At 37.2% G+C, this 21,020-nt stretch overlaps 3 protein-coding genes across 5 annotated transcripts; 2 read left to right on the top strand and 1 right to left on the bottom strand.

Moving 5' to 3' along the window:
- Positions 1–358: 358 nt before the first annotated feature.
- znf644a (zinc finger protein 644a) lies at positions 359–10,717 on the top strand. Of its 3 annotated transcripts, none has more exons than XM_057327365.1 (6): positions 359–471; positions 1,766–3,632; positions 6,546–7,094; positions 7,769–7,894; positions 8,081–8,183; positions 8,275–10,717. In XM_057327365.1, the coding sequence occupies exons 2-6, from the start codon at positions 1,790–1,792 to the stop codon at positions 8,480–8,482; spliced, it is 2,829 nt and encodes a 942-aa protein (XP_057183348.1). In that variant the 5' UTR covers positions 359–471; positions 1,766–1,789; the 3' UTR covers positions 8,483–10,717. The 3 variants fall into 3 exon arrangements, with proteins under 3 accessions (XP_057183348.1, XP_057183347.1, XP_057183346.1); XM_057327364.1 differs by having other exon boundaries at positions 1,766–4,259; XM_057327363.1 differs by having other exon boundaries at positions 1,766–4,394; positions 8,275–10,716.
- Positions 10,718–11,382: 665 nt separating this feature from the next.
- lrrc8da (leucine rich repeat containing 8 VRAC subunit Da) lies at positions 11,383–16,071 on the bottom strand. Its single transcript, XM_057327358.1, is given in 2 exon segments — positions 11,383–15,040; positions 15,826–16,071. A coding segment is annotated over 1 exon segment (2,502 nt). The 5' UTR covers positions 15,039–15,040; positions 15,826–16,071; the 3' UTR covers positions 11,383–12,536.
- A 1,461-nt stretch (positions 16,072–17,532) lies between these two features.
- On the top strand, positions 17,533–21,020 carry gtf2b (general transcription factor IIB). Its single transcript, XM_057327360.1, has 7 exons — positions 17,533–17,600; positions 18,663–18,772; positions 18,881–19,014; positions 19,092–19,238; positions 19,327–19,456; positions 19,632–19,913; positions 20,350–21,020. The coding sequence occupies exons 1-7, from the start codon at positions 17,584–17,586 to the stop codon at positions 20,481–20,483; spliced, it is 954 nt and encodes a 317-aa protein (XP_057183343.1). The 5' UTR covers positions 17,533–17,583; the 3' UTR covers positions 20,484–21,020.

Here is a 21,020-nt window from a genome sequence, read left to right as displayed (position 1 = left end):
AACTGTTCACCTTAAATTGTAATGTACCAAGCTATAAACGTGTTTTATTGATAAGGAGAGCCATTGTCAGTCTTTCCATTTCATCCACTGCTTATCTTTCTCCGAGTCTGTTCCACTCACCGTCGGTACTTCTACTTGACACCTATTTGGAATAGTCCACTTTTAGTTTGGGGGGCGCTGCTTACATGACGAATATAAATAACTCATATTCGCACGAGTAAACGTTCGAAACACGTTTTTTTAAGTTAAGTTGTGTTTTAAAGAAGTACGTGCTAGTGTTAAATCCCGTTTGTAAAATTATTGTTAATTCTTTATTCATTTAGTTTTGTAACCCCCCTTGGCGAGCTGCAATGCCTTTGTCTGGGGACCATCGAACAAACATGGCGGCTTCGCAATAGATTGATAGCTTGAGCGAACAAAATGAAATGATTTCGCTTCAGTGTCATTGTTTACAGTTGTACGTGCAGAAAGGTAAGCCAAATGAATTTGTCAACAACATTTGAGGGTCTAGCCATGAACGTGCCTTCAATATTTTGCGAGGGCAGGTCTTTTTAGCCTGATGTGAAGCAGCATAATGGGCTTGATTGCTACCTTGCTAGCACTCTTTCAATAGTATGTGTTAACAGTAATGTCTGCAACAGAAAGGTGGCAAAACATTTTTTAGACTACAATGAATGCATCAATTTCTTAATCCGAATTGCCAGCTTGATTTATTTTAAATGTCTGTTTATGGGAAAATTGGTTGCATGTAATCATGTTATGCCTTATATATAACCCTTATATATGCAGTATAGTTTCCGATCCACAGAAAGGTATTGTGCTGTTTTAGAAATTGAATCACGACCATTTCTGAGTTTATGTGTGTTAATGTGTTAATGCTTGTGAACGTGTTATCTATACGTTTACACAGATGTTGTTCCTACTCGCACAGCATGAGGTTCACATACCATTGTGCCATTTAAAGAGAACTCAACCTCCAATCTCTACAGTTTACGGGTTTCTCTGTATAGTACGTTGTAAAGCACATAAGCTAACGCATTTTCGTTCTTGTTTTATGTAAAGTGTACAATTTGTGGCCATGTACCTTACTGTATTAGGTTATGATATTGTAGTACTATTATATATACTCCTGTCATTATCTATCCTTATTGACAGTAGTATGCTGCACATCCATTTCAAGGTTTGTATAAGAATTTATATTCCATTTGTACTTCTTCAGATAAATTAATACTCAGTCAGCAGGACCAACCGGTGGGACACAAAGTATACATATACATTGGCTTACCAAATTTATAAATGTTGAAACATTAGTTAGAAGTGGATCATTAGGAGTGGCTTGTTTTGAGAAAGTAAATACATTTGTAATGAATAATTTTGCAGTATATTTTGTAAATTATAAAGATTTTTTTTACACAAAGGTATCCTGATATATATTTTAGATGGTCCAATGGGTTAATACATGTCTTAAGCAAAATTATAGGTTTATGTGAGAAAATGGTAATATTTTGAGTTTATTTTGCATCTAAGGGCTGTAAGGCCTTGCAGCAGTGATCAAGAGGGCGGAGCTTAGTGATTGTCAGATGCATCACAGTGCAATCAATTTTGCAAGTGTTATGGAGTTTTTTTTGGTTGATGAAAGAGTGACAGAACCATAAAAATAGAGCAAAACAAATATTTCAAATGTTTTTGAATATAAGTGAAAAAGTGATAAAACACAGTATACAATATTGAATTCAGGTGCTCATCTACTGTTTTTTTTCCACAGAAACAGTCCTTAGGACTCTTAGGAATGTCTGGTTTGAGCAAGAGCTCCAAACTAGAGGAAAATGACACTTTGATGTCAAACATCTCTCAGGACCTTCTGAACAGTGGGGTATTTTCTCCGAAGGGAACTTTACTAGAACCATCAGTCCAGTGTCCTCAAGAGACGATGGAACTACTTTGTGACCAAGGAGACCTCCTGACCAGTGTCGGTTTTATGGACTCTATCTGCTCTGATGGACCACCCAAAGCTGCTTATGTGAATGGATCCACCTCACCCCATATCTCAGATGAAGTCTTGTTGGATATTTCAAAAAATGTACCAGGATTTCTTCCTAAGTCTTTAAATGCACAGAATTCTGTCACAGCCAACGTCCACTTTGAAGGACATGATCCACTCAGAAAAGAGGGGGAAATAACAATTAGGCAAACACTGACAGCAGAAGATGTGGAAAATAGGGGGATATGGGGATTTGATACCGAATCTCCAGAAAGCTCACTAGATAATTACAATGATGCAAATGACCTTAGCTGGAATCCCCAGAAGGAATTTATGAAGTTCCTGTGGGATGATGAAAATGCTCTTGAAATGGAGGAGAAACTGTCCCCTGTTCCTTCACCCATCAATCATAAAATTAATGTTCCGTCACCACTCGTTCATAGAAAAAGAAAACGTAAAGCTGAAATTGTATTGAAAGTAGATCCCTCAATGGACCTCTATCCTAATTTGGATTTTGATTCAAAAATAGATCACCAGGGTGAAGGAAGCCAGGCAGAATGCAGTCCTGTAAAGAAGATACGTTCTCCAAGGAAACCATCCAAACCACGATCACCCATCGTAAAAACTAACAAGTATTTAAACGGAGGTGCTGAGGCGGTCAAACACCTTTTTCCCAAACCAGCAAAAAAACCTGTTAGCAAAACTCAAAAGTTGGGATTGATTATAGAAAATTTGCCAACAGACCCAGGTGCTAAGGAACAGCCTGCACCTTTTCCACGTAAGAACAGTTTTAAAGAGAAACCTCAAGAACACAGACAAATTACGTTTAATACAGACACACCCAGTTTAAAGCCATTCATATGTAAAGAGTGTGGACAGTGTTTTCATGACCGGGGTTCATTGTTACATCACATAGATGTTCACAAGGCAAAGCATCCGAAAACTAAGAAAGAAAGAAACGAGTTCCATGAAATGAAAGATGAAGGTAAAAATGCAACATTGCAGTGTCCCCAGTGCACATTTGGAACCAACTGTCCAAACACATTTGTCCAGCATGCCAAGACCCATGAGAAAGACAAGCGGTATTATAGTTGTAATAAGTGTGATTTCGTGGAAATGAATGAATTTCAAATGAGAAATCATTTGCTTCATAAGCACTCTGAGAGAGACGCTGATCTGACTGTATGGAAATCGGATGGTTTCCAGGCACGCAAAGTCAACAAAGCCAACAAGAATGCAGCAGCACCTTCTTCAATCTCAAACTCTTTTAAAAGAAAAACTAAAAACATCCTCGGAAATCACGTTGATACTTCATGTCTGCAGAAGTTTAATGAAGACCAGAAAGCTTTTCATTCCCTTGACAGCAGTAATGAAGTTCTTACTACACGTGCACAACTGCCAGCAAGGTCGCCAAAATTGTCTGTCAAATTTCAGACATCAGACAAGAAGAAAAGTCGGTTAACCAATGGTAAATGTAGTCGGTTGCAAAAGGACAAAAAGTTACGTAAAGCTCAGACGAACAGCAAACAAATCCAAAGACTTGACAAATCAGTTCACACGGTTTTATCCAGAAAGAAGCACCAGAGTGCCTCTGAATGCAGCTCTTTCCAGAATCTTGATGGAATCAATGAAACAGGGTTTCTGGACAGAGGTAAATGCCATTATAATGATTCCCTCGAATGTGAAACTGCAACATCTGAAACAGAAAGGACTTCCCCCTCCTCAAATTGTTTAAAAAAATATTTCAGTTCTAAAGAGGGGATCACTAAAAGCACTTCTAAATCTGATGGGAATGTCAGTTGTTCAGAAAGTATTGGAAATTGTGATTCTTACAAAGGATCTCCACCAAACTCCATACATTTAAAGAAGCAAACATTGAAGTCACCTTCCAAAAGAAAAATGTCAACTCCATTCCACAATATGCAAGGCCAAGATATTCTTTTAGATTTTCCAAAATGTAGACAAAATCTCAAGAAACAGGAAACATCCAAGGATGAGGAATATAGTAATAACGATGACTTGATACGTGATTCTGATCATACAGTTGGTTCATGCTTGAGCGAAGAATGGGAGGATAAACATGATCAGTGTGCACTGAAATCACCTGCAAAGGGAGATCAAAGTTCTTCAAGGATGTTTTCTGTCAAAGAAGAACACAAGGATGAAGAGGTTTACAATGCTGGCTCAGAGTCGATTTCAGCTGTAAAACGTGAATCGGGCTCAGATCTTGAGACAGATCTAAAGGCTTGCCCTTACTGTCCTGCTGTATTTGAGTCAGGTATTAGTCTTTCTAATCACATACGAGGACATTTGTACAGAGTGGGCCAGAGAGCACGCAAAGCTGCATCTGTAGCTAAGTTAGCTGACAAAGTCCCTCCAGTTCAACGAAAAAAAGTGCCACAAATCAAAACAGGTGATGCTTCTTTTACATGTATGTTTTCAATCAATTCCATTTGTTAATTCAGTTCAAACTTAAAGGGATAGTTCATCCAAAAATGAAAATTCTGTCATCATTAATGCACTCTCTTGTCATTTCAAACCTGTATAAATTTATTTTTTCTGCAGAACACAAAAGAAGATATTTGAAGAATGTTGGTAGCCAAACAACAGCTGTGCCCTTTCACTTCTATTGCTTGGACACAAAACAAATGCAAGTCAATGGGTACAACGATTGTAAGCTTACCAACATTCTTCAAAATGTCATCTTTTGTATTCTGCAGAAGAAAGAAAGTCATGCAGGTTTGAAATGACAAGAGGGTGAATAAATAATGACAGAATTTTCATTTTTGGGTAAATTGTCCCTTTGAATTGTTAGTTCAACAAAAAAGAAAAAAAAATACTTTAGGCCTTCCTAGACAAAAGTGAAAAGCCTAAGAAGATTTTTATCTGAAACTTGGTGATTCATAAAATGCAAGTTCTCAAGTGTCTTTGAGAGTCAAAAAGCAGATACAGGCAACAACAATATATCAATGAATTTGTTAAAGGGATAGTTCACCCAAAAATGAAAATTCTGTTATCATTTACCTTCAGATGTTTCCAAACCTGTAAAAATATACGTAGTGTCTATTTACACCGAGTACAAATAGCCTGCCTTGTTGGCAGAGACTATTTATACTATCTCCGCCCACCTATATGGGATTGGAATAGAGAAAGTGTAAGATTGATGCCATTTCAAACAGCGACTCAAGTGGCACAAAGTGTAAAGTCTGTATAGCGCGGCATGGGATACCAGGGTTCTAATCCCGCTGAAAACCTTCTTTAACCTTTTTTATTACTTTACAGATCATAAAGGCATTTGTTTTCAATCAAATTTTTATTCATAAACTTTATGTTTAGGGTAAGGTTATGGGTAGGTATAGGGCTGTAATATCTCAATAAGTTGCCATCATTTTAATAATTTTTATAAATATAATGATTTACTGTCTGTTATTATTGCATAATGTTTAATGCACAACAACACTGAGGTGCAAATAGTAACGTTATCTGCCACTATTTATAAGTAAAAGGCATCTAACTACTATTTCTACTTAATCCAAAGAAAATAGGCCCTACAGCTATTTTGGTTAGTGTAAATAGCATATCGCTAAGAAATGCTGCTATTTTCACTTAGTGTAAACAGAACTTACTACTATTTTTACACTTTTTTACACCAAAAAAATATTTGTTTTCGCTAAAAACAAAGGAAGATATTTGGAAGAATGTCAGTAAACAGATCTAAACCCCCATTGACTTCCATAGTATTTATTTTCCCTACTATGGAAGAACTGTTTGGTTACTGACATTCTTTCAAATATCTTCCCTTGAAGATATTCCTTTACTTTGTTAATCAGAACAAAGAAATTTATAGAGGTTTGGAACAACCTGAGCTTGGGTAAATGATGACAGAATTTTCATTTTTGGGTGAACTATCCTTTAAGCAAATCAATCTGCCTTTTTTGGAAACTGAGCGTTATTTATAACATTATTACTGATAATCTTCGTCTCCACTAAATATCCTTAGCACATCTGAAATTTAGGGCAAATTCTAATTTATGGCCTGAGGGTGAGTAAATTAACAGCAAATTGTCATTTTTGACAGTTTGTCAACACTTTAAAGCTGGGTAAGGACGTTTGACATCATGTTATGCATTTGGCCAGTCATTTTTTGCTAATTGACCTGTTAGTGATTGTGACGTTAGTTTCTGTTTATAACAGTGGAGACTAGAAGTACATAGTTATATGCTAATGAAATTGTGTTCTTACGACGTCACATGTTATCCTGCCATTGATTATTCATTTTCCACAGTTGTTTCTGTTCCAGATGTCCACATCCTGGCCACATGTACTTGATTTGTTTACAGTCAGGGAAGGGGTGTGTTGGAGTATGGCTGATAGATGCATGTGGATGTTAACATATTTTTTTGAGGTAGAGGTCTGAATGGTGTAGCGTAAAAGTTGCAGGCTAGTTAATGTAGATATTTTAGTTTGGACAACATATATTTTGTTTCTCAATGATAAACAACTTTTTTTCTTTCAAAATACATTCAATACATATGGTTTCACTTTAACTTTCTTATCCCAACAGAGGTGGACACATCCAAGACTGGTCAACAGACAGAAATGCCAACTGACTGTCAACAAACAGAGCTAGTCTGTCCCTTGTGTAGAGAGTGGTTCGACAATAGGACCGGGCTGTCAAATCACGTACGAGGCCATCTTAAGCGCCTGGGAAAACCAACTTCCACTGCCTCGAAATCCCCAGTGGTCATATTGAAGGAACTGATGCGTGACAAGAAGCAGTTCCAGTTGAAGTTGCAAGTTCTGGAAAGAAAGTACCGCGGTTCCAGAATTTACCAGCCTGTTAGACTGAATAACGGTTTAACCTTCTCATCTACGGTCAAACAGCATAAATATATACATTCTCGATCGGTAGAGGAAAAGAAAAGGATAGTGACTAATAAAGGCTCGCCGCCAAGTGATCTGATTGGAATTTTGAAGAAAAGAAGGGCCCACGAAGAGACCAAAGCGAAGTGTCCATCCCACACAGCGAGAAAGGCTCTCAGTATATCTTCAGGCAGAGAGCGTGGCCTAGAGATACAACCTTTCAAAGCAGTGCCAAATTCAAATTCAGCAGGTGAATTTCATCAACATAAACTGAATTTCACGATATTTTCATCAACTGTAGATTCTTTATTAACAAAATATTTGTTATAAATTTATTATAACATAGTTATAGTTCTCAGTATACTAAGTGATTTTACACTAATGCATTTAAAAATACCATTTTATTACTTTGTCAGTTTAGACTTATTATTTAGTTATTTAAAAATGTGTATACAAAGTATGTATTTTAAGTTGTTCTATGAAATATAAACATAAAATCATTTAGACTATTACTATTATTCAAAGACAGATTTATTAAGAAGTACATTTTTTCTCTTGCTACAAATAATGGCAAGCTCACACTTCGTGATTTTTGGCTGGATATTGCTGTCGCGGACAGGTTTCCAACAATTTACTTAGAATATAGTGAACTTTTTATAGGGGCGTAACCAGTACCACAATTGCAACATTGAACGTCATTTGTTTAACAAAAAGCTATTTACTTTAGAACCTTTTTATACAATTCCTATTAAATGGATGTTATAGGTGCTTGAAACTGCTAAAAAAGTAGCATTTTGGATTGTCCAATAATTTTCATGCTATCTCTAAAATCACTACTTCAGATATTTGAGAAGTAAATGAAGCGTTAGAGATCATTTTAGTGTGTACAATGACTTGTCTTCTACATTCTTTTTATTCTTACAGACAAAAGTGAAGTCAGTAGAAAAGTGTGTTTGCACTGTAATGCCACTTTCCACAGCGGTGTTAGCCTGTCCAATCATATGAGGGCATACGCACACCGAAAGAAGAAAGGCCTTTCTGATGGAATAAGTATGTAAATTATTTTTCATATTTGTAGTGTATGACCGTCCGGTGACCATCACCTACAGTATGTTCACCCTGAGGATCACACTTTCCGTATATTAAGTTGTAATAAGGAAAATAAAACTACTTGGGTCAACCAAGTTTTTTTTATACCTGTGTAGTTTTGGCTAAACACACTTTTCTTTGTTTTAGCCTATGACTGTAAACAAAGAAAGCAAAGATCGAGGTCTGGGTCAAAGAAGAAAACCTTTCCATTGTTGCATGCTCCAGAGGAAATATATAGACTTAAGTGCAGGTAAGTTACATGTATTTATATATCTATATTTCCGTTCAAGATTGTTTCTGTTCGTAGTTGTGATTGACTGTGTGAATTCTTCCATGTGTAGGTTTTGTGATCTAGTCTTCCAGGGCCCTTTGTCAGTCCAGGAGGACTGGATAAAGCATTTACAGAGGCACATTATGAATACTGCTGTACCACGCACAGGGGCAGGAATGGTGGAGGTCACCACCTACCCAACAAACTCTTGCTCCAACTCAGAGCCACAGGCACAACCTTCAGTGATGCAAACATCCTCATTAGACCAGGAACTGTAGAGACGCACATTTTGTCCACGGAATATCACTTATATGTAAATCGTTTGGTTCCGACTTCAATTTTATATGGTCATCAGTAATGAATAGTATTTTTACTCCTCGTAGCAGGAAGTTGTTCTTGACATAAACTGCTTTTTAAATATTGTTACATTGTGCTGGTGTTGTATACAGTTCATCGTACGAACGGTGGGTGAATGTGTTGAGATTTCACCCACCACCAAAAGACAACTTATACCTCAGATAATTTTTAAGGCTTCTCGCATTGGGTTTGATCTATCGTCACAGGTTTACAGTCCGTACAAAACTGAAATTACGATTAATTTCACTTTTATATCAAGCCATTTTAATTTTAGATTCAACACAGTTATGTCTCTGTTGTCCTATTGTTGGAAGGTGCACAGATGATGCATATGTACAGTATAGAAATTTTAAGTCTCTATATCTACTTGATTCAGATGTTTGACTCGTACCAACACATCAGTCATTATGTGAAACAAACCGTTATATTGATATTTAGCAGTTCAAACCGTATGCATGTCATTACTCTTATTAGACCATTTCCATACGCGTTACATTTTGGATTTCACATATTACACTTTATTTTACATTTGTATGTCTGCCACATGTGCTGGAAAAAAACATTAACTGTTACCTGTGTAGGCCATTTTTTACGGTTCAAATACTTTTGTGTATAAACCTTTTTAGGTAATTTATGTGAAAATGTAAATCATTATAAACAATTTTGTTGTTTGGAATAAAATGTTTATGTTGTCCTTGCATGTTGAATGTAACAATGTGTACATGAATGTGTTTATAGTAACTATATGTGCCACATGGTTTTATTGTTGCCAAGGGTGGCAGTGTTTTCCCACACATAAAAAGACATGCTTGTCAGTAAGATGTGACATATTAGCCCGGTTTCATAAACAAGGCTTGTCCCAGACTATATTATAAATGTTTGAGCTGTCTTAACTGAAAACATCTTGCTCTGAAATATCTTAAATATCCTAATTTAACTAAGTCATAGCTTTGTCTTAAGCTAAACTTTGTCTGTGAAACCGAGCCATTTAGTGCTAGTTGTTACATGGTGTGTATTACATTGTCAACGCTTTTTGTGAAACCGTTGCTTAAAGTGACCCTAACACGCGGTTTCTGCCAATCGACCTGGATAACTCAAACATTCAGACACACTTCAGACTATATTTGAGGGACATTTACATGCAGTTCATATAATACGGTTCTATAATCATTTATATGTGAACAGTGTGAGAGTGAGAGAATTGAAGTGTCAGGTTAAAGGGATAGTTCACCCAAAAATGAAAATTCTGTCATCATTTACTCACCTTCAAGTTGTTCCAAATCTGTATACATTTCTTTGTTACCATAGTAGGAAAAAATACAACGGTAGTCAAAAGTGCCCCAGAACTGTTTGCTGCAGATTTAGAACAACTTGAAGGTGTGTAAATGATGACAGAATTTTCATTTTTGGGTGAAGTATCCCTTTAAAGTGCATAAACTGTACACGCTTGGTCTTAATGGGCCAGTTGCATAAACTGCTTAGATTAGTGTTGCATGTTAGTCATCAATTTTTTTCTTCAAGAAAAGGTTATAAGTTCAAGTCAGTTACATAAAAAAGATAGATTGGTCTAACTGAAATCTGGAAAGACTAATTAATCCTAACTACTTGCTAGCCAGTGAGACTGTATTAACTATGTGTATGCAACTGGCCCAATATGATTGTTTTCACTATTTGAATGAAAATGCAACTGTTATTTGAACAGAATCTTACATTTTTAAAAAGTTTCACATTCCATAAACTCATCAAACGTATTTTTGTATGTTACAGCAACTCACCACTGGACCAAGTTGAAAACAGCAAGTTGAAAAGCCAATTTGATTGTACATAATAATTAAATAAAAAATCACCCCTTGCTGATAACTGTACAAATGTAAGGAGTACATTGCAGCCTTCTTTGGGCAACACTGGTAAAAGAATGGCCTGGACTAAAGGGTATCTTTTTAAATGTACAATTGAAAATTTTGCTAAACGTAAACAACACTGAGCCTTTTTTGGCCAATACTGATAAAAGAATGGCCTGCAGTGAAGGGAGTTTTTTTTAAATGTACAACAATTACTGAAAATTTTACAAAACGTAAACAACACTGGTTATTTTAAACTACACAAACGTTACAACAAAGTACTACCAACATAACAATATAGAACTGAATCAAAATGTTAAACAAACATCTTCAAAATGTTATATGTGAATTTTAAAAATAAAGGTAAAAGGCTAAAACAATAAGTGCTTCTGGACCAGTTTTGATTACATTGCAAAATGGCCTATAGATGGTTTCATTAGACGTGCACGCCTGGCCCGAACTTAACTTTCAGTCTGTGTTTGGTTATAATAATAAATTTTATCTTTAGTTTACATTAATATTAATTTATATTCATATTTTATTGTACATGAATGGTATTAAATTAAATTAAAACTACTCAACAGTAATTGATTCTTTGCAGAGATCTAACGGAGGTTAAGTTTGGGCCACATGATGTTTGTTTTTGTTGTTGCCGCTGAACCTCTTTACACCTACAAGACAAGATGCATACCTGTATGAAGCAGCATGTTAGGTACAATTCTGAATCTACCAGATTACTCTGCACCTTACGGTGACTGTCAAACATAACACCGTCTACACCTGACACGATGCGACACGACAAAAGACACTAACGCACTAGAACCCATAATAATTTAAAATGTGACAATGCCATTAGAACAAGCCGTGTGTCATGTGTCGCGTCCGGTGTAGACACGGTGTTAGAACAGTGATATGTTGGTTTTACTTTAGGAACCAAACTGTACAATTACAATAAAAAAAGAACCAAAACTATTTTCGAACATACAAATTTATTTTTATTATGAACTGCATACGCTAGACAACAAGCTAATTACATGACACTAAATAAATATGAAATCTTGCACTTTTAGGATTATGTAGTTGCATATTATTATTTGCATATCTGTGAGCCAAGCAAATCAGATCTGCGACCCATTTTTTTGTGTTGTGACCCACCAGTTGAAAGCAATACAGAAAAACAACATTCAAACAATTAAATTGAATCTTATATCAGTCAAACTGAAGGGTAATCTGTTACTTCTTAAAACACGGTAACATAAGCACCTAGTTCACACAACATTTAATGACATTTAAAAAAATATGAAGGCATTAATAATTACAGCAGACTTTCAAAGGCTGTTTTTATGGCATGCATGTGACATCATCTAAGATACATACAGCAGGGCCAGTAAAGCCCAGGCAGCTTTAAAATATCACTGTGGTTCCAATCAAAAGAAGTGCAGGGTGTTCATCCTCCCTTCTGCCAGGCCTCGGTCCCTGATATGTCTCTTATCAGCAAAGTACAAATGGAAACAGCAAAGACTCAACAAAAGAAAAACATATCTTCACACTCAACAGTGTGATGCAATATTGCAAAACAGCAAAGTTAAACATTCATCATGCCTCTCCTCATGTCAGATCATGTCTTTATAATTGTATAAAATGTTGAGAAGTGCTGCAAATTCAACAAATCATAATACAATATTGTAACAACATTTTTTTTACTTTCAACATGGAACATTTTTATCATTGTCACTCGGTTAATAAAACTCAGTTGATGTGCATCATGTGCTTACAGTAACAAGTGGGATATAACAGTCCCATGTTCTTTCAAATAAAGCAGTTTGGAAGTCTACTACTACACTAAACTAAGAGTTAACAATATTTTTAAATACGATTTCAGAAGTAATAAACAAATAATCAGCCTAAAAAAAATCTAACTAAAAAAACGCATCAATACTGCATAATAAATGTGGTAATATAAATGTGCATAAAAACAGTATGGATGAACAGGCAAACTTACAAAGCAACTTACTTTAGTCTGTAGTAGGCAATCTTAAGCAAACACAAACCTGTTTTATGCAATGTTCCTGTTATATTTTGCCACACAAGTGTTTTGCTTCCTGCCAATGAGGCCCATTTGTTAATGTCTCAATCAGTCTGTACTGATACTTTCCTTTACCTCAAGAGGCAGTGTGTCAAAAAGATGATCCTCCACTAAGAGAAGATTCTTGCGAAGAAGGCGGCACTGGCCAAGCTGGACTGGAAGGGAGTCTAAACAGTTTCCTTTTAACTCAAGCTGTGACAGCTGTTCTAACTGCCCGATCGATTCGGGGACGGACGTGATGCTGTTGTTGCCCACACTTAAAACTTTCAGTTTGGTACATTTAAACAGTTGAGTGGGAAGGACCTCTACCTTGTTTCCTGTGATGGCAAAATGTTGAAGGTTCTGAAGGTGTCCTACCTCAGCTGGTATGCTTGAGATTGAATTGTGGCTGAGGTCTATGTGTCTCAGTTTGGGAAGATGAAACAGAGATGGAGGAAGGTTCTCCAATTTATTGTGACACATAATCAGCGACTCCAGACTCTTTACAAGGCCTATAGATGGTGGAATAGCAATGATCTTGTTGTGCCACAACTTCAGGCAGGACAATCTCCTCAAGTGCTGAAAGCTAATGACCTCTTCGATGGTCCGGATGTTGTTTGTTTTCAAATCCAGTTCTTGCAAGTTAGTCAAGCTGAAGATGGCGTGAGGGATCCTCTCCAACTCACAGTTATGCAGTTCCAGATCCACCAGGCTTGTCATCTTTTTGAGACTGTTTAGTACCAATAACTTGGTTCCATCGTTATGTATGACCAGTTTGATGAGATGTGGTGACAGATCTGTAAGATATGAGGGTATTTTGTTGAGGTTGCTTTTGAGATACAGTGTCTTGAGGTTCCTCAGATCTCTAAGCGATTCCAAGCCAATCATCTTGTTGTGTTCAGAGTTTAAGTTACCAAATAAGTTCATTTCCCTGAGGTTCCTCAACAGATAAATCCATGGCGGAATTTCTCCAACGTCGGTAAACTTCACGTGAAGACATCGCAGATGGTCTCGGAGGAAATTGATAGCGGTCTGTTCAACTTTAGCAGTGCAGTGATACAGATGCAGTTCCTGTAGATTAGTCATTTGAGAAACTTTGGCTGTAATCCTGACGTCAGGAATGAGCTCTAATTTGAGGACGTCTAGGTCAGTGAGGTCAAATACAGCGTTAGGAATGCCTGACAGCATGAAGAGGTGAAGCTCTGGTTTATCTTGGGCATTGCACGTCACGTGCTGACGCAATTTTTCATACGTCCACTCGTGGTTCAGGCTAATTTCTCGTAGTCTGTTTTCACTCACCTCCGAGAGAAATACGCCGAAACGTTTGGAGTACAGCTGATCATATTGGTCTACCATATGGAGAAGAAATGCAAAGTCATTTTTTACGTCAGGAATATCACTAAAGCTACTCTCCTCTCTGACTTTCTCAAATGAGTACTCTTTAAGAGGCCTCCTGAATAGCCAGTACAGCGTGTACAAACACACCAGTCCATAGAGAGATATCATAGCCATGAAAGTGAAGAGGAGTTTCTTCAACATGAATGCCATGTTGTGTGTGCAGAAGAATTGATCATAACCTGTCAATTGTTCGATTTTAGGTTCACAAACATGGCGGAATTCGATCTTTGATGCAAAGGTTGATGTATAGCTCAAGATTAATACAACCTTAACTGCTTTTATCATTGTTTGAGCCACGTAGAGTTTATAGATGAAGTCACTATCTTCTATGTGAGCTCGAAATTTTCTCACTTTCTCAAAAAGAGCCTTGGCCTGTTCTCCGTCTTTTTTGTCCAAGATGGTCAGGCTGGGGGCTTCCGCCATGAGCCTTTCTGTTGGAAAATGCACGGTAGGACTTTCGATCAAAGGAGTAGACTGACTGCTGTCCTCTTTCACATCTGAGGACACTTGTTTGTGGTAAACCGAACCACCTGTGAACCTCTGCTTGTTTTCCTCGGAATCCTCTCAAGCCGTTTCAGACAAAGCTTTCGTTGTCCATGGCGATTCAAAACACCGGCCCAAAATGGAAACGAAGTGTTCGATCTTCGAGCTGGTCTTGGGGTACTTGAACCAAAAATTGCTGCTCACCATCAGCACTATGGTGTGTATGAGTGCAAGGTAAGGAAAATATTTGGAATACCACGGTAAGGCGACATGGTAGCACATTTGGTTGACAAAAATATACTGCTGATAATCGAGGTTTGTTTTACGTCCTCTGGCTTGGAGTTCGGTAGATTCACTCGCCGCCTTTAAGAGAGTAGGTTGGGTGCTTTGGATTTCATGTGCAACGCTGTCAGGAAGATCTTTAGTTGTTGAGAGTGAAGTGCCGACAACTGTAGTGGAGGTCTCAGGAGTTAGCTTCATGCCAGGGCCTGTGCTCTGCGATCTCCCCCTTTGCTCCAGAATGGGAAGACACGCCACTTGGTCTTTGGTTAGTTGCGTGGTCCCAGAAAAGATTGCTACCATCAGCATTACTATCCCAATATAATCCATGAATACATCCCACCATGGTTTCAGAATACGGTAGGTTGGTTGGATATCATTAAGGGAGGCAACTTCGGTGAGACTGAACATCTCTACAATAAAAAGGACTGCAGTCAGTGCATGTTTGAACAAAACTCATCCATTATCTCATCATCACATATTTAGATATGTCAATTCCAACATCAAAGCATAAAGTGTTCAACTGAAGGTAAATTGATCGCTTTATTGCTCCCTGAACTCTCTGAAAGTCGCTTTGGATAAAAGAGTCTGCCAAATGACTAATTGTAAATGTATACTTTAATATCCACCAAGCATACAAAAAACTTACACATTTGCATGACACATCACAGAGTGGACATTACTGACTGCGCAAAATTTGACAAATGCTTGCAAACCACATGTGGTTTCAAGTTACAACATGAAAGGACAGAACAATCGCGAGAGCATGTCACGGTTTATATCCCGCTTCAATGAGAACTCTCGCATGTTCGTGAGGCATGTGATACATTATTTGTTCATTCAAATCGTTTAGTTTTTAACAGCTGCTGTGTTTCTACCACCAGTGCGTGAGAAATAGTAGGAAAACACACAAGACAGCTGTTAATCATTAGATTTATCCGCGTTAACTATTTATAGTGTTTAAGAATTTTGTAAATATGTTTTGTCAGGCTGTGCTAAAATGGAGAGTAAAACAAAACATATTTAGCTTCGTTTATTCCAGTAATATTCTAGGATATGCACATATGAGGTATAGCCTACTTGAATCAAAACAAAAAGACTGAACTCGCATAACCCACACTGCACTAACCACTGGGAATATATTTCAAGGAAATGACGGAAATAAGTAAAACAGACAATAGTTAAACAGGATACTTACTACTTCTGCTAACGTTTTTCACTCATATGGAAGAGTACGGGCTGCCGCTGTAGACGGTGGATTTATCGACAAAGTTATCCTTGAGGAGAAAACATGGTCAAATGCATAAACGACCTTTTCAGCACAGTATCTTTATTGAAACCCCATAAGTGTCCGTCAATGAACTGTACTACCCACAAAGTTTGTGCTCGGCGAGAGGTTTGAAATATGCGACGCTTTGTCCGACCTGCTCCGACTTGTCGTTATGCCGTCAGTGACGGAGTTGTTCCGCTCGTCAACTGCGTATTTCATTGGATGATATAACAGCAGCGCTTGTGAACACAGCGTGTGTCCAAAGGTTAAAGATGAACTAGCTGTCACTAAAAACCACTTAAGACGCGCCTTTTACACAAATGACATAAATCTAATTATAGGTGGAGTCTGTTAAGTATTATTTTGTTTTATTATAATTATGACAATTGCTTGCTTAAAAAAATACACACTTGAGTGCGCAACTAGGAAACTAGGACCCAGATGCATAGAGAGCATTTTGAAAGAAGGGCATTGTTTGGCTGGCACAGGGTAATTTGAGGAAATGTCTTGGTGGGTAAAACCACCCAAGATGGTTTCTTGAGGTTTCAGTTAGTCTTTAAGGGAAATGTTGCTCTTCCCTTGATGTCATTAGCATAATTCTCATCTTCTCCACTTTTGACATTTCTTGTTCCTTTCAAAACTTTGTTGGAGTATAGTTTATCTAATACTAGGCTATATTTTTTAATCTAATGATAAAATATAACGATTTTGTAATGTGTTACTGAAGCACACTTCAACCCACAATGATCAATACATCTCCATACGTCTTTGAAAATGTGCCTTTTATCACAAAGGCATACTGTTTTATAAAAACAGTTGGCAAGTATATGAAACATAATCATCCTCTTGGCTTGTTGTTCAGCCCATTTGCTTCTCTTTGGGTATAATTAAAAGGGAACAAATGATCCCATCGGAAATTCTGCGTGAGAGTAATGCTAGGGCCCAACCCTTGTTTTAGAGCACTTAAACAGCTCGGCTTTGTATGACACATACATCTGAATCATTAAGAACAATTAATGAATAATAAATTATTCATGAATCACACATTTAAGGATTGTGCATTCTCAATAAGAACCTTAGATCTTGAAAAGCCCTGTCAATAAACAACGTAATTAAAAAGAAACGTGATGAATAGTTTAAAATGAAGTCACGTGTATTTTTGTAATTACAAAATCATGTAATTTTGATTACATTCAGTAAAATACTGCCGCCTAAAAATACCAGTGTTTCCGTCCAGTTATTGTAATGCATTAGTCTGCTTTTTCCTTCAAGAGCCATTTTAAGTTTAAAAAGAAAAAAATATTTTTTGTGTTTCTGAGTAAATACAGAAGTTCTGACTCAGTTCTGACTGACTATCACAAGGAAACAGTTCTATTTTTCCAATGGGTGGGCTATGCTTATTTTTTATATGATAACACAATTAAATATTTCGGATAAATGACACAAGAAATATAAATATGTTTATCTGAAGTAATTTGATGACAAGAAATGCAGGTAGCCTCTTCGTTTGTTGGTGTTTAGCATGAATTAATCTTTCGCAAAAAATTGTCGTTTTGAATGAAGTTTGGATCTTGCGGCTTTCCGTCTCTAACCTGCACACGTGACCTATAAAACTATAAATAGGGGTAGAGCGCGTCCATTGTCTCTAGTAGAGGCACTGCCGTAGACGACAGGCATAGTAACAATATGGCGTCGACGAGCCGGTTAGTTTTTTCTGCTGCTTTATATTGACTTGTGTGCGTGTGTGAGATATTGATTCGTACCCGTATGGCATTCAGGGCCTCTGAATTTCTCCGACGTTTAACGTTATTTTTTAAAGCAGTTAGTGAGAGTTTGATGCGGCTGAGATGTTTGTCAGACTGGCAGCTGTCGTAGATAACATAGATATTGTGTCATTTTCTGCTAGCGGCCAGTCGTGATTCTAATGTCAGATTTGTTTTTAGGGACGTAACGTACTTTAAACACCGTCTGAGTTAATGTTTCATATTGGTTGTAAGTTACAGAGGGATGTTTGGTTTCGGTTGTGTCAGGCATCACAGCTAACAATGCTAGCAGTACGTAGCTCAAAAACAAGATGGGCACTTTAAAGTTTTTACCTTTGTTTGTTTATTTATATAATAGACCTAGATTTCGTTGTTTGGATGTTTAGAAATTATGCAGATTAAGTGTTTAATAAAAACGTTTATTTCGTAGTTGGTTGAATTAAACAGTTTTAAACAACAGAGGTAGTGTTTTATGTCACCACATGCCTTTTGCAAGTTATGAAACCATTTCATCTACATTACGTATTTTCGTTTTGTCAATTTACAAAGGGTAGAACTCACGAATGGCTAAAATGCATGTCTGAAGTGTGACAGTTTAGGTCAGGGGTGTCAAACACGTTTTTTAAAACTCAGTGTGCTCATAATTGTGTAAATAATAACAAAACAAACTACAAATAGATAATTAAATAATAAAACTTGAAAGGCACACTACTCTGTGAAAACTAAATTTTAAAAGTCTTTATAAACATTAACACTCTCATACTGTACAATAAAAATGTACCCACAAATTTACATCTGTAAAAACACACTGGTCTTAAGTTGAAAAACCTTTTACTTTTTTAATAAGTCCTCTGAATGGAATATTAACAGATTTACACCTTATGCTTAGATGGATGCCAAGTTAGGCTGATAGACCCTAATTCACAAACAAACAATAATTGTTTACCCATGACCGTAGAGTCAAAAGTTAATGTGTATTACTTGTGAATTTTTTTGTTACAGTAGCGATTCCTCTCTACCTAAGGTGCAATGCCCAAATCACCCGGATGCACTGCTGGTGGAGGACTACAGAGCAGGAGACATGATCTGTCCCGAGTGTGGCCTTGTAGTAGGTATGATGCCCTCTGAACTTCCACCTGTTCCAAAGACTAATTCTCAGAAATGGAACATGGCAAAGTTTTTCATTGCTGGCAACCTAATCTATTTCTTTTCTCTCTCAGGTGACCGTGTAATTGATGTAGGGTCAGAGTGGAGAACATTCTCCAATGAGAAGGCAACTAAAGACCCTTCTCGTGTTGGTGATGCTCAGAACCCTCTCCTCAACGGAGGAGACCTCACCACCATGATCAGCAAGGTAAGGAGCTTTACCAAATTCACGCTTATTTAACCAAACCATTGTGTTTTTTGAATGTTCTCCATATTATTTTTCAGGGAACAGGTGCAGCGAGTTTTGATGAGTTTGGAAACTCCAAATACCAGAATCGTAGAACCATGAGCAGCTCTGATCGAGCCATGCTGAATGCCTTTAAGGAAATCACCACCATGGCTGACAGGATCAACCTTCCCAGAAACATCATAGTGAGTGTCCCGCATCCTTTCTCATTATGAAAACCCATCCTCTCTGGTGATGTGCACCTGTTGAAAATATTCTCTTTGTATCCGTTAGGACCGAACAAACAACTTGTTTAAACAAGTATACGAACAGAAGAGTCTGAAGGGCAGAAGTAATGATGCAATAGCATCCGCTTGCCTCTACATAGCATGCAGACAGGAAGGTGTCCCTAGAACATTTAAAGGTAAAAATGCAAAAGTCGTCTAACATTGTGGTGACCGATGCACTAAACTACGCTACATTTGCATCTACCTTTAGAACTTCAAAATCACGCTCACTAGTGAATTTTCTAAATTTGACATTCTAACATGTCTTGATGTATGTCTTTTAAACAATTTAAATATTTTCCTTCACTCCAGAAATCTGCGCTGTCTCTCGGATCTCCAAGAAAGAGATTGGTCGTTGTTTCAAGCTGATCCTGAAGGCTCTAGAGACAAGTGTGGACCTCATTACAACCGGAGACTTCATGTCACGGTTCTGCTCCAACTTGGGTTTGCCCAAACAGGTGCAGATGGCGGCCACCTACATCGCCAGGAAGGCAGTGGAACTAGACTTGGTTCCAGGGCGCAGTCCCATCTCTGTGGCAGCCGCGGCTATTTATATGGCATCTCAAGCATCCGCTGAGAAGAAGACACAGAAGGGTAAGAAACTGGGGCCATGTATGAGTTATTGTATGAGGTCTGGGAAACAGTATTCAATAACTATGTTTATATTTTAAGGCTGTCAAACAATGAATCGCATCCAGAATAAAAGTTTGTGTTTACATATGTCTCTGCATTTTCATTTTGTATTGATAAACACAAAAACATAAACATACATGTGTATATATACTTAGGAAATATTATATTTACCAATAATTAGTTATACATAAACATTTAATAATTTTATATTTTTCTTAAATATATGCATGTATGTGTGTGTAAATACAAAATTAATATGCACAGAACACAGACATGTATCATGTAAACAAACTTTTATTCTGGATGCGAATGTTTGGCAAACTTTTTTATTAATATTCAAGCATGTAAAATTGTAAGGTATAAAAATTGCATGGAAAATGAATGTTCTCTTTTGCAGAAATTGGGGACATCGCCGGAGTGGCAGACGTAACCATTCGTCAGTCATACAGACTCATTTACCCCCGTGCTGCCGATCTCTTTCCTCCCGACTTCAAATTCGACACACCGGTGGATAAACTGCCTCAGCTGTGAACGCATGTGTGCTCACTTCTTTTTGTACTTGTAGAATTTTTGCCCTTCTCTCTTTAAAATGTTTTCCCTGTGAAGAGACGAGCCTTTTGAAAAGATGACGGCAGGGATTCGACAGAGTACTGAGACACATTCCAAGGTTTAACACAGACTGCAGCCTGTACTTTCATTTGTGTATATAAACTGTACATATGTCTAAGTGAGAATTTGTTTGGTGGTTGCATCTAGGCATATTTCTTACTGTAAACATTTTCTTTTGTAGGAAATTATTTTGTTAGCTTTTTGCCTTCTATTTAGTAATTTAAATAAATGCTTTTCAGGAAAGCATGTTGAAAATCCCAAGAACGTTTAGAAATACCTTGAACTTTGAATAAGCATGAAGTGAGTTGCTCAATGAATGGTTTTATTATTTCTCCTCTTTAATTTTGTGAGGGTACATGGTATAAAGCAGAGGTTTCTGTTTGTGATTCTGTTCCTGTACTCGGCTCAATTATAAACGTCACAATCTTTTGAAGAGACAATAAATAATTTACAACACAA

Source organism: Triplophysa rosa, unplaced genomic scaffold, assembly GCF_024868665.1.
Source record: "Triplophysa rosa unplaced genomic scaffold, Trosa_1v2 scaffold221_ERROPOS574315, whole genome shotgun sequence".
NCBI classification, from domain to species: Eukaryota; Metazoa; Chordata; class Actinopteri; order Cypriniformes; family Nemacheilidae; genus Triplophysa; species Triplophysa rosa.
Note: the sequence above shows the minus strand (reverse complement) of the source record. Positions and strands in the feature narration are given on the sequence as shown.